This window comes from Hemiscyllium ocellatum, chromosome 12 (assembly GCF_020745735.1).
Source record: "Hemiscyllium ocellatum isolate sHemOce1 chromosome 12, sHemOce1.pat.X.cur, whole genome shotgun sequence".
Lineage (NCBI taxonomy): Eukaryota > Metazoa > Chordata > Chondrichthyes > Orectolobiformes > Hemiscylliidae > Hemiscyllium > Hemiscyllium ocellatum.
In genome coordinates, this window is record NC_083412.1 from 69,019,416 (window position 1) to 69,033,716 (window position 14,301).

The 14,301-nt window shown below is 42.4% G+C and overlaps 1 protein-coding gene across 5 annotated transcripts in view; it reads left to right on the forward strand.

The window, feature by feature from the left end:
• Positions 1–14,301, forward strand: part of LOC132820818 (NXPE family member 3-like) — a 94,209-nt gene that overhangs the window by 64,170 nt on the left and 15,738 nt on the right. For all 5 annotated transcript variants that reach the window (XM_060833146.1, XM_060833150.1, XM_060833147.1 and 2 more), the window contains one exon: positions 4,021–4,230. In XM_060833146.1, the coding sequence (XP_060689129.1) occupies positions 4,021–4,230 (210 nt within the window). The remainder of the gene's footprint in view (positions 1–4,020; positions 4,231–14,301) is intronic.

The following is a 14,301-nucleotide window of genomic DNA, read 5'->3' on the forward strand; positions in this document are numbered from 1 at the left end:
ACTGATTACCTCAAAGTGCTTGACAACCAATGAAATGCTTTTGTAGAAACAACAGCATTTACATTCAACTGCTGTCTTCAGCAGGAAGTGAAATGAAATGGAGCGTATAACTGGCTGTCTATCCGTTACCTCAGATATAGCATGCTCACTGAAGATGAACATTCAGGTGACATTCCAGCATGGATGAGGCAATCTGATAGCATGAACATCAACACTCTCTTTTTGTTCATGCTGACAGATTTCAAACATATAACACTGGTTTATAGAGATTTGTCTACAGCATTTGACACTGGAATTGTACTGCTGGGAACAGAGGGTGGGTATTTATTGACTGATAAACACAGAATCAATCCTTGCATAAAAAGCACTTCAAAATTCAGTACTTGTTTCAATTCAGGGTTTGTCTGTACATCTGCTTCCAGTGTGTGTCCTTTGATACCAAAAAGAGAAAATGCTGGAGAAACTCAGCATGTCTTGGCAGTATCTGTGTAGAGAGGCAAACAATTTTTAAGTCCAACGTGACAGCTCTATTGATAGAGATCAAGAAGCAGCAACATTGTTGTGCTCAAACACACTTGGAATACTTAGGAGGCAACGACGATCATATGGTAGAGTTCAGTCTGCAGTTTGAAAGAGAGAAGGCAAAATCAGATATAATGGTGTTACAGTTAAATAAAGGTAATTATAGGGGCATGAGAGAAGAACTGACAAAAATTGACTGGAAGCAGAGCCGAGCGGGGAAGACAGGACAGCAACGACGGCAGAAGTTTCAGGGTATAAGTGAGGACACAGTTCAGAGGTTTATACCAAAGAAAAGAAAGATTATTGGGGGGGTTGGGTGGAGAGGTTGGTGGTGATTACACAGCCAAGGCTTACAAAGGAAGTCAGGATATATATCCAAGCAAAAGAGAGAGCCAATAAAGTGGCCAAGAGCACTGGGAAATCAGAAGACTGGGAAAGCTACAAAAACAGAGGATAACAAAGAGAGAAATAAGGAAGGAGAGGATCAAATATGATGGTAGGCTAGCCGGCAACATTAGAAATGTTAGTAAAAGTCTCTTTCAGTGCATAAGAAACAAATGAAAGGGAAAAGTAGACATTGGGCCATTCCAAATTGATGCTGGAAGGCCAGTGATGGGAGATAAGGAAATAGTTGAAGAACTTTATAAATACTTTGCGTCAGTCTTCACAGTGGAAGACCTGAGTAATATCCCAAAGATTAAAGAGAGTCAGGGGGCAGGGTTGATTATGGTAGCCATTACAAAAAAGGAAGTGCTAGAAAAGCTAAAATGTCTAAAAATTAATAAATCTCCTGGCCCTGATGGGATACATCCAAGAGTTCTGAGGGAGGTGGTTATGATCTTTCAAAAATCACTGGAGTCAGAGAAAGTCCCAGTTGATTGGAAGATCACTGTTGTAGCCCCTTTGTTCAAGAAAGGATCAAGGCAAAAGATGGAAAATTATAGGCCAATTAGCCTTACCTCGGTTGTTGATAAAATTCTAGAATCCATCGTTAGGGATGAGATTTCTAAATTCTTGGATGCACAGGGTCAGATTAGAACAAGTCAGCATGGATCAAATGAGGAAAGGTCATGCCTGACAAACCTGTTAGAATTCTTTGAAGAGGTAACAAGTAGGTTAGGCCAGGAAAACCCAGTGGATGCTATCTATCTAGACTTCCAAAAGGCCTTTCATAAGGTGCCTCACAGGAGGTGAGTAGGGTGAGGGCCCATGGTGTTCAAGGTGAGCTACTGGCATGGATTGAAGATTGGCTGTCTGACAGTAGGCAGAGAGTTGGGATAGAAGGTTCTTTTTCGGAATGGCAGCCGCTAAGAAGTGGTGTCCTGCAGGGTTCAGTGTTGGGGCCACAACTGTTCACTTTATATATTAATGATCTGGATGAAAGGACTGGGGGCATTCTGGAGAAGTTTGCCGATGATACGAAGTTAGTTGGACAGGCAGGTAGTACTGAGGAGGTGGGGAGGCTGCAGTAGCATTTAGACAGTTTAGGAGAGTGGTCCAGGAAATGGCTGATGAAATTCAACGTGAGCAAGTGCAAGGTCTTGCACTTCGGAAAAAAGAATACAGGCATGGACTATTTTCTAAACAGTGAGAAAAGTCAGAAAGCTGAAGTACAAAGGGATCTGGGAGTGCTAGTCCAGGATTCTCTAAAGGTTGACTTGCCGGTTGAGACCGTGATTAAGAAAGCGATGTAATGTTGTCATTTATCTCAAGAGGGTTGGAATATAAAAGCAGCTATGTGCTTCTGAGACTTTATAAAGCTCTAATTAGGTCCCATTTGGAATACTGTGCCCAATTTTGGGCCCCATACCTCAGGAAGGACATATTGGCACTGGAGCATGTCCAGTGATTTACACAGATGATCCCTGGAATGATAGGCCTAAAATACGATGAACGGTGAGGATCTTGGGATTGTATTCATTAGGATTTAGAAGGTTGAGGGGAGATCTAATAGAAACTTACAAGATAATGCATGGCTTAGAAAGGGTGGACGCTGGGAAGTTGTTTCCGTTAGGTGGGGAGACTAGGACCCATGTTCACAACCTTAGACTTAGAGGGGGTCAATTTAAAACGGAAATATGGAGACATTTCTTCAGCCAGAGAGTGGTGGGCCTGTGGAATTCATTGCCACAGAGGGCAGTGCAATCCAGGATGTTAAATGTCTTCAAGGCAGAGATTGATAAATTCTTGATCTCGTAAGGAATTAAGAGCTATGGGGAGAATGCAGGTAAGAGGAGTTGGAATGCCCATCAGCCATGACTAAATGGCCTTACTTCCACTCTATGTCTTAAACTTTGGTCAGTAATCCTATCATGCCCCTGCTGTAAAACAACCAGTGAATGAACAAAAGGTCTCTAATGGACAAGTTATCCAGTAGCATCTGTTCCTGCTATTGCTGTAAATGAAAATATTCAAAAGAAGTCTGTGCTTGATGGAAAGGAATGGAGATATTAGCAGAACAACAACAAAGATACTGCTAAGAAGGAGGCTACACTGCAAAGCAGACTAATTTCAGGCAGGGTGTTTACTGAACATTTGGAATCTGTTTCTATGCTTGTTCAAAATGCTGAATGCTGCTTTAGCTGTCAAAGACACTGAGGCTACTCAAAATGGTTATAAAGTGCCCATTCTGAAGCTTTGGTTCAAAAACACAATCAACTCAGAAATGCAACAAATAGTTCCTACCTTTTTCATTAAGGATAACAGATATAAAATGGGTAATGAAGCAAAGAACTACAGATGCTATAAACTGAAACAAAAACAGAAATTGCTGATGAAACTCAGCAAGTTTGGTAGCATCTATGGGAAGAAAGAGTGGATAAAGAGTGAAGCAGGCAAAAGCACAGTAGGTCAAGGATGAGAAGAGGAGCTGACGTTTCAGATCAGAATCCCTGTGAGAAGAAGGCAGAGTTAACATTTTGTGTCTGGTGACACTTCATTAGAACTTGGAACCAGTTCTGATGAAGACTCACTGGATTTGAAATGTACCTGGTAAGTTTCACCAGCAGTGTCTGTGAGAATATGTAGTGTTTTGTTTAGTCTTTATTGCTTGGGCAGTCCAAGATGGTTGGACTGGGAACTAATTCAAAAGAACCAATAATTAGGTGCTGGCAGTGAGTTCTCAGTTTCATATGTAATTTGTTCTTTCTGTCAACTTTTCCAGAGGTAGTAAAATTATCCAGTTGACAGCCATGTGTACTGGATGCAATATTTAATGGAACATCGTTATGTTCTTTAAATATATCTCATTTAGTGGTTTCCACTATAATGATTACAGATTCAATTTTAAAAGTGGGGTCTCCTGATCATGATAGACCAGTGACACACCCCAAATGGTGCATTTACCCATTGACACAGACGTGTTCAGAATATTATATAGATATTTTTTTCTTTTTGTATTTGTTTACTATCTGTGGCAACAGCTAATGTTCCTGGGGGGATTGTCACTGCCTTGAAAACAAGTGAGAAATATTTCTGCACCTTTCTCTTTATTTTCAGCTCCTGCACTTCGAGACTGTGTCCGGGGACAGCCGATGGTGTCACCGTCTGGCTTTTACTATCAGGATAAGTGGATGCCAACAACCTGCAATATTTGCCGCTTTGAGACTCCTGCAAAAATTGAGGAATGCCTCCATAGAAAAATTGTCTATCTGTTTGGAGATTCCACCATGCGACAGTGGTTTGAATATTTGACTCAGTTTGTGCCAGGTTAGGCCATGTTTCTTGTCTGTTTGCAGTGTACAGATAGTATCCAAAATCTAGCATTATTGGGATTGAAACTGTGCTGCTTTTCACATTCTCCCAGGTTTTGATCAGGTAATCAGTAAAATCAGGCCAGTAATTAGGAGTTAGGAGTCTGCTATTACTATCATGTTTTATTCATTTTATCTTCACTTTTTCCGGAGAAAGTTAAATCACAGAGTTGACAGCCATGCTTAGTAACTCGTGTGTCACGGTGGCTCAGTGGTTAGCACTGCTGCCTCATAGCACCAGAATCCTAGGTTCAATTTCAGCCCCAGGTGACTGTCTGTGTGGAATTTGCACATTCTCCCCGTGTCTGTACAGGTTTCCTCCAACAGTCCAAAGATTTTCAGGTCAAGTGAATTGGCTTGCTAAATTGACAATAGTGTTTGGTGCATCATTCAGAGAGAAATAGGTCTGGGTGGGTTACTCTTCAGAGGGTTTGTGTGGACTGGTTGGGCCAAAGGGCCTGTTTCCACACTGTAGGGAAATGTAATCTAATCATGTGACCATTTGCGAGGTATTTGATGTTATCTCTTCTCATTACCCTAATTGTTTGGCTGTCAGACTAGTTGATTCTCAAGGCTTTGTGCAGAATTAATGCATTTCTTTTTCTTTTGAATGTGTCCACTGGAGTCTGAATGATGTGATTTTGATTTTCTGAGGACTGTATCTTCTGATTTCCTATCTCTAATCCAAGCTTCAGACTTGGAACCAAAATTGGTAAGTTCTATGCTCTACGCATGGAATTGCATCAACTCTTTTGATTCCACTTGTCTCATGGTCTTGAGCTGTGATGTTTGGTCTGAGGTCTTGCTGTTGTATTGGGATTTCTGCTTTCAACCTTCTGCTCATAAGGAATCCTGCTGATGAATATCCATTTGTTCAAACTGTTGACCCATGATTCAATAAAATTAAATTCTAGTCACTGTCTTTGATCAGAAACAATATTCACTGCTCTCTCTAATTCTACATTGGCCTCACCAATGCAGCTATGTTGGTATCCATGACATCTTACCAACATCTTCATTTTGGACACTCTTGGATGACCCTGTTGATGTTGTGTCAGTATCTGCCAGTGACTTCTGCTCGGGACAATCACTTTTGCTCCCCGTAACAATTACCATCTTTCTGGAGCTCTGGTTTCACTGGGCCAAGAAAGGTTCCAATTCTGATTCTGGTGTGTAGGAAGAGGGACCTAGTGACATGATTGGGTCCTAATTTTGCTGTGAACCTCTTAAACTCTTTATTCACAAACTGCAGACTGTTGTCTGATACAATCTCATTTGGAAAAGGTTGTCTTCTGTGCTTTGATCAACTCTACCACAGTGGAGAGTGTAACTGTAAAAACTCTTATCCATCTGGAATAGTAGACTAACCTGATCAAATATGTATTTCTTGAGAGTCAAGCATGTCTAGTCCCAATCTTTGCCAAAACCTGCCCAGGAGACTCAAAGATAATAGGCCTCTGTTGATCCCTAACTATTGATTACACATGGAAAGTAGGATGATATAAAATTCTCAACTTTTTGTAAAAGGTTTGATCACCTTGCAGGCTGTTGTACATAAGCCCGACATTTCCATATTCCCAAGTGCCCCTTGAGAAATGTACAAAGAAATCCCTCCCTCATGCGCTCTTGTTTTACCTGCATGTGATTGAAAATGAGAAGACCATCTACTATGACCAAATGCTTCCTCTGTTCTTGAGATCGGTGTAAGAACTGGTTTGTTCGACTGTATTTTAACCAGCCATCCAGACAGACCCCATCCCCTGCTCTGAGTGAATTGCACTGCTGCCTCCTGAACTTCCCAGAGACTTGAAAGGGAAAGGGTTCTGGAAAAGAGCAAGAGAGATTGGGTCCACAGTGAAGAGAGAAGGGGAAATCAGATCCCAAGAACCGGGTGCGGAGTTGAAAGAGTGCAGGGTTCTCCATTGTCTGCTGAAAAATTGCTGATGATATCCAGATGGCAGTCTCATATACATTGATACAAGCCCTTATAGGTATTAATTGTAGAATTCTTCTGGGAAGCCTCATCTAATTGCAACAGTAGGTAAGCATGGGCCAAGGACAGCACCCCACCAACTTTGTTTAGAAATCCTCTACATGAGGGATTGGGTATTTATCCAGCTGTTTATTATTTGTTTGAATTGCCCACAAAGGCGATCCAACCATTCTGGCTTCACAATTGGTATAACCGGTACTTCCAATTTTACAAAGTGAACTAATCTAACCATTCCTTCACTTTCCACCCTCGTGATTTCTGTCTCTACTTTTGATAAAGCAGATGTCACTAGGCAGGCCTTGCAGAATTGTGGAATTGATTCCTGGTCAACAAGCAAGGTGGCTTTCGCTCCTTTGATAGTTCCTAGACTTTCCTGAAAAACTGCCAGGTATTTAGTTAGGGCTTCACTCAGGTGGCCAATTTCTTTTTTTTATATATAATATATTTTTTATTGAGAAGAAATAGATTTTTTAATAATACAATAAGTACAAAACAATGTAATTCAGAACAATACAAAAAACCCCTAATAATAAAAAACATCCCAACTCACCCTCATGTACAAATGAATAAACATATATAGAAAAATCTAATTTTTTTTAAAAATTCTAAACTAGCTATTTAACTAGATAAATAAATAACCAACAACAAACAAATAAATAGTAATAACTCTGCCCAGCCAAACAAAACGCTCATACGTTCACAGTTCCTGCTCCCTGGATATTGGACTCATGAAACACAATCGTTACGGCTAGATAAAAGCCCTTGTTAATGTGGCAGATGAACCTGTGTCCAGGTATTCCAAAAAGGGCTGCCATGTCCTGTAAAAATTCTCAGTTTGTGGTGTACTATATTTGTGAGAAAATCCAGGGGAATATGCTCCATAACAATCTTCCGCCAATTCAACAGGCCCAGGGGGTTTTCAGATATCCAACCTAGCAAGATATTCTTTCTTGCACAGAATGTGAGAATATTGAAAAGATTTTTCTTATGCATGTTTGCAGAAAATACAATGGGCAAGCCCAAAAGGAGAGAGACACCCAAACTCCTCTCCATTGCACCTGCCACAGCACTCCAATATGTTTGAAGGCTTGAAGCCTATCACAAGACCAGAGACAATGGGTAAGAGTGCCTGTGCAGACCTTGCACTTGAGACATGCTGAAGATACCCCTGGTTTAAATTTTGAAAAACGGTCTGGAGCCAAGTGGACCCTGTGGAGAATCTTCACCTGAAAAACATGGGTCCTATTGCAAATTGATATCTTCCTTGCATTTTCCCAAATATCCTTCCACCGTCTTGGAGGAAACTTCAACACCCAGCTCTCTTTCCCACATCTTTCCAGCAAAGTTGATTAGACTCATCTGAGGTGGCACCCCCAATTGATGGTATAAAGTACTGACAGCGAGTGTACTCTTAGCCCTTAGCAGCCCCCCTAACTATGTCTGATTTGCAGGGATCAGTCAAAAGTGTGGTCTTCTTTTGAATAAAATCCCTAACTTGAAAAAAACTAAAGAGGTCTCTATTAGATAACTCATACTTCCGTACTAACTGATCATGGGACATCATTACATCTCCCTCAAATAAATCACCCATGCAAGACACCACCTCGCTGCCCAACATTTAAATCCTGAATCTATCATCCCGGTTGAAAACCCAGCATACCCACTAAAGGTGTAAACAAAGATGTTTTGCCAATATTGCCTTCCCTCTGCCGAATTGCCCTCCATGCTTTAACAGTATTGATGACTATTAGGTTATAGCAATATTCCCTAACTGTCCTCATCTTGTCCAGAAACAGTAAACTGGTATGGGGGCACCTTGCCTGGGAGGCTTTGATATCTAGCCATATTGAAAGAGGATCCCCACAAACTCAATCACTGATGTATGACAAAAGCGAGCTTAGTTGGTAATGTTTAATGTCCGGAAGGTCCACTCCCCCCAGTCTGTGAGGCAGTTGCAGTTTGGCTAATTTAATGAGGGGCCGTTTACGGTGCCAGATAAAGGAGCTGAACCAGCTGTTCAGTCTCCTGTGTTTGCTTATTGAAAATCAGGACGAGCATCCGTATAGCAAACAGGGGAGAATATTCATCTTAATAAGCGCTATCCACACTTAACCACGAGACTGGAAGTGCCTCCCATCTTTGAAGACCTTGTTTAATTTTTCCAAATAATTGAGTAAAATTGGCTTTAAACAGCCAATCCAGAACTGGAGTAATGAATATGCTCAAATACACAAACCCCCCCTGAGACCACTTAAATGGGAATTTATATTCACCCTCAAGAGCTAGCTCCTTCATAAGACCACCCGTAGGCATAGGCTCTGATTTAGCAAAATTAATCTTGTACCCTGAAAAAGCGCCAAAAGCGTGAATGCATTGTATCAGGCAAGGCACTGAAACTGCTGGATTTGCCAAAGAAATTAGGACATAATCTGCATACAATGAAATCTTATATAATTTTGACCCCACTTCTGGAGCTGATATATTGGGATCCCCACGAATGGCCTTAGCCAACGATTCAAATAACAACGTAAAAAGTAATGGTGCAAGGGGACAGCCCTGCCAGCTGACCCTAAAAATATTAAAATTGCTTGATCGTACCCCGTTGGTAATCACTACTGCGAGAGGTACACTGTAGAGAACCTTTACCCACGTTATGAAAACTTCGCCCAAACCAAACCAAGCATAGAAAAGTTACAGCCACCCAACTCGGTCAAATGCCTTCCCTCCATCTAAAGAAATCACCAATCCCTGTATTGACTGCTGTTGGCATGCTTGAATTACGTTAAGCAGTCTCCTAGCATTATAAAGCCCGTCTGATCCTCTTTAATAATAGAAGGTAACACAGTCTCCAACCTTAACGCAACAGCCTTAGAGAGGATTTTAAGGTCCACATTTAAAAGCGAGATGGGCCTATATGAGGAACAGTCTTCCGGGTCCTTCCATTTTTTAGGGATAAGTGAAATATTGGCCTCTCTCAAAGATGGTGGGAGACAATCATAACTGTATGAATCGTTAAACATATTCAGCATTGGGCCTGACAGTATACTTATAAATTCCTTATAGAATTCACTGGGAAGTCCGTCCAGACCGGGCACCTTTCCACTCTGAAGCTGCCTCACAGCTTCCTGCACTTCTTGCTCTGATAATGGGGCATTGAGAAAGGTCTGTTGTTCGGGAGTCACACCCGGGAGCTTCAGATCTCTAAAAAAGGATTCCATTTTGGCCCGCCGCTCCTCACAATCCTCAGATTGGTATAACTTAGAGTAAAATCTCTGGAACGCCAAATTAATTTTTTAGAAACACATGTTAGGTTCCCAGACCCCTCCTTAATTGCCGTAATGGTTTGTGGGGCACTCCTCCTTCTGGCATGTTATGCAAAGTATTTGCCTGACTTGTCACCATGCTTGTATAACCTTTGCTTTGGAAAAGCCAGCTCCTTCTTTGCCATCTGCGTGAGCACGGAATTTAGTGCAGACCGCAGTGCCGTAATCCTCTGTAGTTTGACCAACGAGGGTCTGTCAAAGTAGGCCTTCTTAGCTGCCTTTAACCGTGCTTCAAGGAGACGTTGCTGCTCACCCTTCTGCCACTTCCTACTGGCAAAATATGAAATAACTAACCCCCTAGCATTGGCTTTGGAGTTTCCCAGAGAACGGATGCCTATCAACCGAGCCTATGCTGATGTTCAGGAAGGCTGAAGTTCCCTAGAGAAATACTCCACAAACTTATTATCTTTGGAGATTAAGGGATCCATTCGTCAGTATCTTGAACCCACTGTAACATCCTTAATCTTAACCAACAGGTACACTGGAGCATGATCAGAAATGGCAATATTACCAATGGTACAAGATGCCACCAGATCCAGGGTTACCACAGGGGTCAGAAAAAAAATCAATCCTCATGTGACATCTGTGCGGATTGGAGAAACATGTAAAATTCCTACCTGTAGGGTGGAGACACCTCCAGATGTCCACCAATCCTAACTCCCCACACAGGTCCACAAACTATTTAGTTTGTATAGAGGGTGTCGAGGGACCTTTGGGCAACCGTCTACTGTGGGATCCATGAGGCAGTTAAAATCTCCCCCTATAATGATGTGCCAGGACTCGAGACTTATCAATTTCGAAAAAGCATCTACCAAAAATTTAAAGGGGATGAGCTGGGGGACAATAAACATTTAAAACACCGTATTCTTCCCCATTTATCAAGGCTTTAAGAATTACAAACCTCCCATATGTGTCTTTAACACATTCCTACAATTTAAATGGGAGATTTTTCCTAGCCAGTATAGCTACTCCCCTACTTCTGGTATAAATGATGAAAAACAAACTCGGTCAAAGCCAGTCTGCTGTAATTTCAGATGCTCCTTATCATCCAAATGTGTCTCCTGTAACAAAACAATATCCACTTTCTCCTTTCTATGACTCAAGAGTACCTCCTTCCTCTTAATTGGTGAGTGACTTCCCTTAATCAAATCATTAACTATAATCTTCTACAATTACATTTAAATTCCAGCGGGGAGGAACCTGAACCACAAATTGCTGAGCCTTAGTGTCACATGATCCACCAAATATAAAAACTACATTAACTAAAACCACTACATTTAACAAACCTACAAAGTTATTAAAAATAAAAAAATGACAAAAACAAGAAAACAAACCAACGTATAAAGCGCCAACAGCACTGAGTAGGGGAACCCACCCCCTGCCCGGACGGGGCAACTACCTATCCCAAACTGCCCATAAATAGACATCTAACCATCCCAACCACCTTCACTTCTCCCAGTTAGAGCCACACAACAAACACAAGCTGAAAAGCATAAACACCCCATAGAATATCGATAGGAATAAAAAAAATTATCTTATAAAATAAAAAAGGGGGAGATAAATACCCCACCCATCCTTTGGCATATCCTAACTTAGAAATTGAAAATGTACGTCTTAATCACCACCAGACATAGTTTAAACCAAATTATTATCAATAGAGGAAATAAAAGAAAAATAAAGTTCCAACCAGACTTGCTCCATTTCTTTTACAGAATGATAAACACATACCCAAACAACACTATTTATACATACAACAATTGTTCAAATTAGGTTAGTTTGTCCACAAAGTCTCTTGCCTTCTTCAATGTGACAAAGAGATGTATGGATCCAACTAAGCTGATCCAAAGTACTACCAGATACCTCAGGGAGTACTGAATCCCAAGCTCCCTCAGTCTTCTCTTAGCACCGTTGTAAGATTTTCATTTCTGGATCACCGCTGCTGAGAAACCCTGAAAAAACATGATCTCAGAGCCCTCATAAATTAGGGCCTCTGGATCCTTTCCCTGGACTCTGGAAGCCTCCATGACTCCCTCCTTATCCTGGTAGCGATTGAACTGCACCAGGAGAGGATGAGGACGTTGACCCAGACCCAATCTCCGTGCTGCGACCTGGTGAGCCCTCTCTATCTTCAATCCTCCCATGCCAGCCTCCAAGTCAAGGAATTTCGGTTGCCAATCCTCGACAAATTCCGCAGGCCGCTCACCTTCCTTACCCTCAGGCAGAGCGATGATCTGAATGTTTTTTCTCCTGCCCCTGTTTTCAAGATCATCCACTTGGTCACGCAAATTACAGACTTGCATCTCCAGGGCTTGGATCCCTTCCTTGAATGAACTGGCATCAGCTTCCACCACTGTGACCCTGTGCTCCACCTCATCCATCCTCTTCTCCAGGTCTCCCAGCTGCTGCTCATGCTTCTGCAGCATGAGAGAGATTGGAGCCAATTTCTCTTCAATTTGCTTCCCCAGCATCTCGCAAGATCTCGAGAGCCGGTTCACCAGGGCCTGGAGATAAATCAACTCCGAGGCTGCTGCAGGCTGAACTGCAGACCCAGCCTCGGATACTCCTCCTCTCTTTCTCGACATCTCAGGGCGGCTGAAAATACAGGTAAGTTAATTTTTAGATGTTTGTTGTGGTTCTACTCGCCGAGCTGGAAGTTTTTGCTGCAAACATTTCGTTCCCTGGCTAGGGAACATCATCAGTGCTGTTGGAGCCTCGTGTGAAGCGCTGCTTTGATGTTTCTTCCGGTATTTATATTGGTTTGTTCTTGCCGCTTCCGGGTGTCAGTTTCAGCTGCAGTGATTTGTATGTGGGGTCCAGGTCGATGTGTCTGTTGATGGATGTTCTTGCCGTTTCCGGGTGTCAGTTTCAGCTGTAGTGGTTTGTATATGGGGTCCAGGTCAATGTGTCTGTTGATGGAGTTTGGGGATGCTAGCTGATGTTCATGGATGCGGATTGTTAGCTGTCTTCCTGTTTGTCCTATATAGTGTTTTGTGCAGTCCTTGCTAGCCACAAAACGACACGACCAGCTATCTCTAGTAGCCATACACTCAGACAACCAGCAACATGAATTTGACTGGGAAAACACCACTATCATAGGACAAGCCAGACAGAGAACAGCCAGAGAATTCCTAGAAGCATGGTATTCATCCCCAAACTCCATCAACAGACACATTGACCTGGACACCATATACAAACCATTACAGCTGAAACTGACACCCGGAAACGTTAAGAACATCCATCAACAGACACATCGACCTGGACCGCACATACAAATCACTGCAGCTGAAACTGACACCCGGAAGCGGCAAGAACAAACCAATATAAATACCGGAAGAAACATCAAAGCAGCGCTTCACACGAGGCTCCAACAGCACTGATGATGTTCCCTAGCCAGGGAACGAAACGTTTGCAGCAAAAGCTTCCAGCTCGGTGAGCAGAACCACAACAACGGATACCCGAGCTACAAATCTTCAACCAGATTTTTTTTAGATGTTTCTTGGGACTCCACGATCTTTCTGGAGTCCCAAGAAATCCTGATGACCTGGGTTGGGTGGATTAAAGGACCATCCTGCTCCTGCTGCGATGCAAAACTGTGCAGTGCCATCTTTTCAGATTGTCGCCATCTTAGATCCCCTCAGGTTGCCAATTTCTAATCAATTGAGGTGAATCTTGGCTTAGTCACGTTTCCCATTGGAAACATTGGGCCAGTTTTAGTGTATTGCATCCGTAGTTGTTAATGAGTTTTGAGAAGGTTTGTAGCTCATATTGAGGAACTGAATATAAGTTTGCTCGCTGAGCTGGAAGGTTCATTTTCAGATGTTTCATCACTATACTAGGTCACATAATCAGCGAGCATCCAGTGAAGCTCAGAGTAGAGTGAACAGCCAATGGGGAACTTGAAACCAGCGACTACAGAAAAACAACTCGTGAATCTAATTCTGAACTACAGAAGCAATCATCCCAACACTCACAAACGAAGCTGCGTTAGAACATTATTTCAATAGCCACCATACACTGCAGCACAGAAGATCTACAAAGAGCAGTGGAAAATCACGTATACAGCATATTCAAAAAGAATGGGTACCCAATGAACACAGTCTACCAGTTTGTCAGCAACAAGCCCAAACAAGCAGACAAAATGTGTGCAGAAACCCTAACCACTCTCCCCTACATCAAATACATCTTGGAAATGACTGCCAGACTACTCAGATCTCTTGGCATCATGGTAGCCCACAAACCCACCAACACACTAAAACACACTAATGAACTTGAAAGATCTTGTACAGACAACATGGAAAACTAATGACATCTTCAAACTAGATCACAAGAACTGTAACAAACACTACATTGGACCAACAGATATGGGCGGCACGGTGGCACAGTGGTTAGCACTGCTGCCTCACAGCGCCAGAGACCCGGGTTCAATTCCCGCCTTAGGTGACTGACTGTATGGAGTTTGCACGTTCTCCCCGTGTCTGCGTGGGTTTCCTCCGGGTGCTCTGGTTTCCTCCCACAGTCCAAAGATGTGCGGGTCAGGTGAATTGGCCATGCTAAATTGCCCATAGTGTTAGGTAAGGGGTAAGGGGTATGGAGGGTTGCGCTTCGGCGGGTCGGTGTGGACTTGTTGGGCCGAAGACCCTTTTTCTACACTGTAAGTAATCTAATCTAAGTAATCTAAAAAAAAACTAACCACCAGGATACATGAACATCA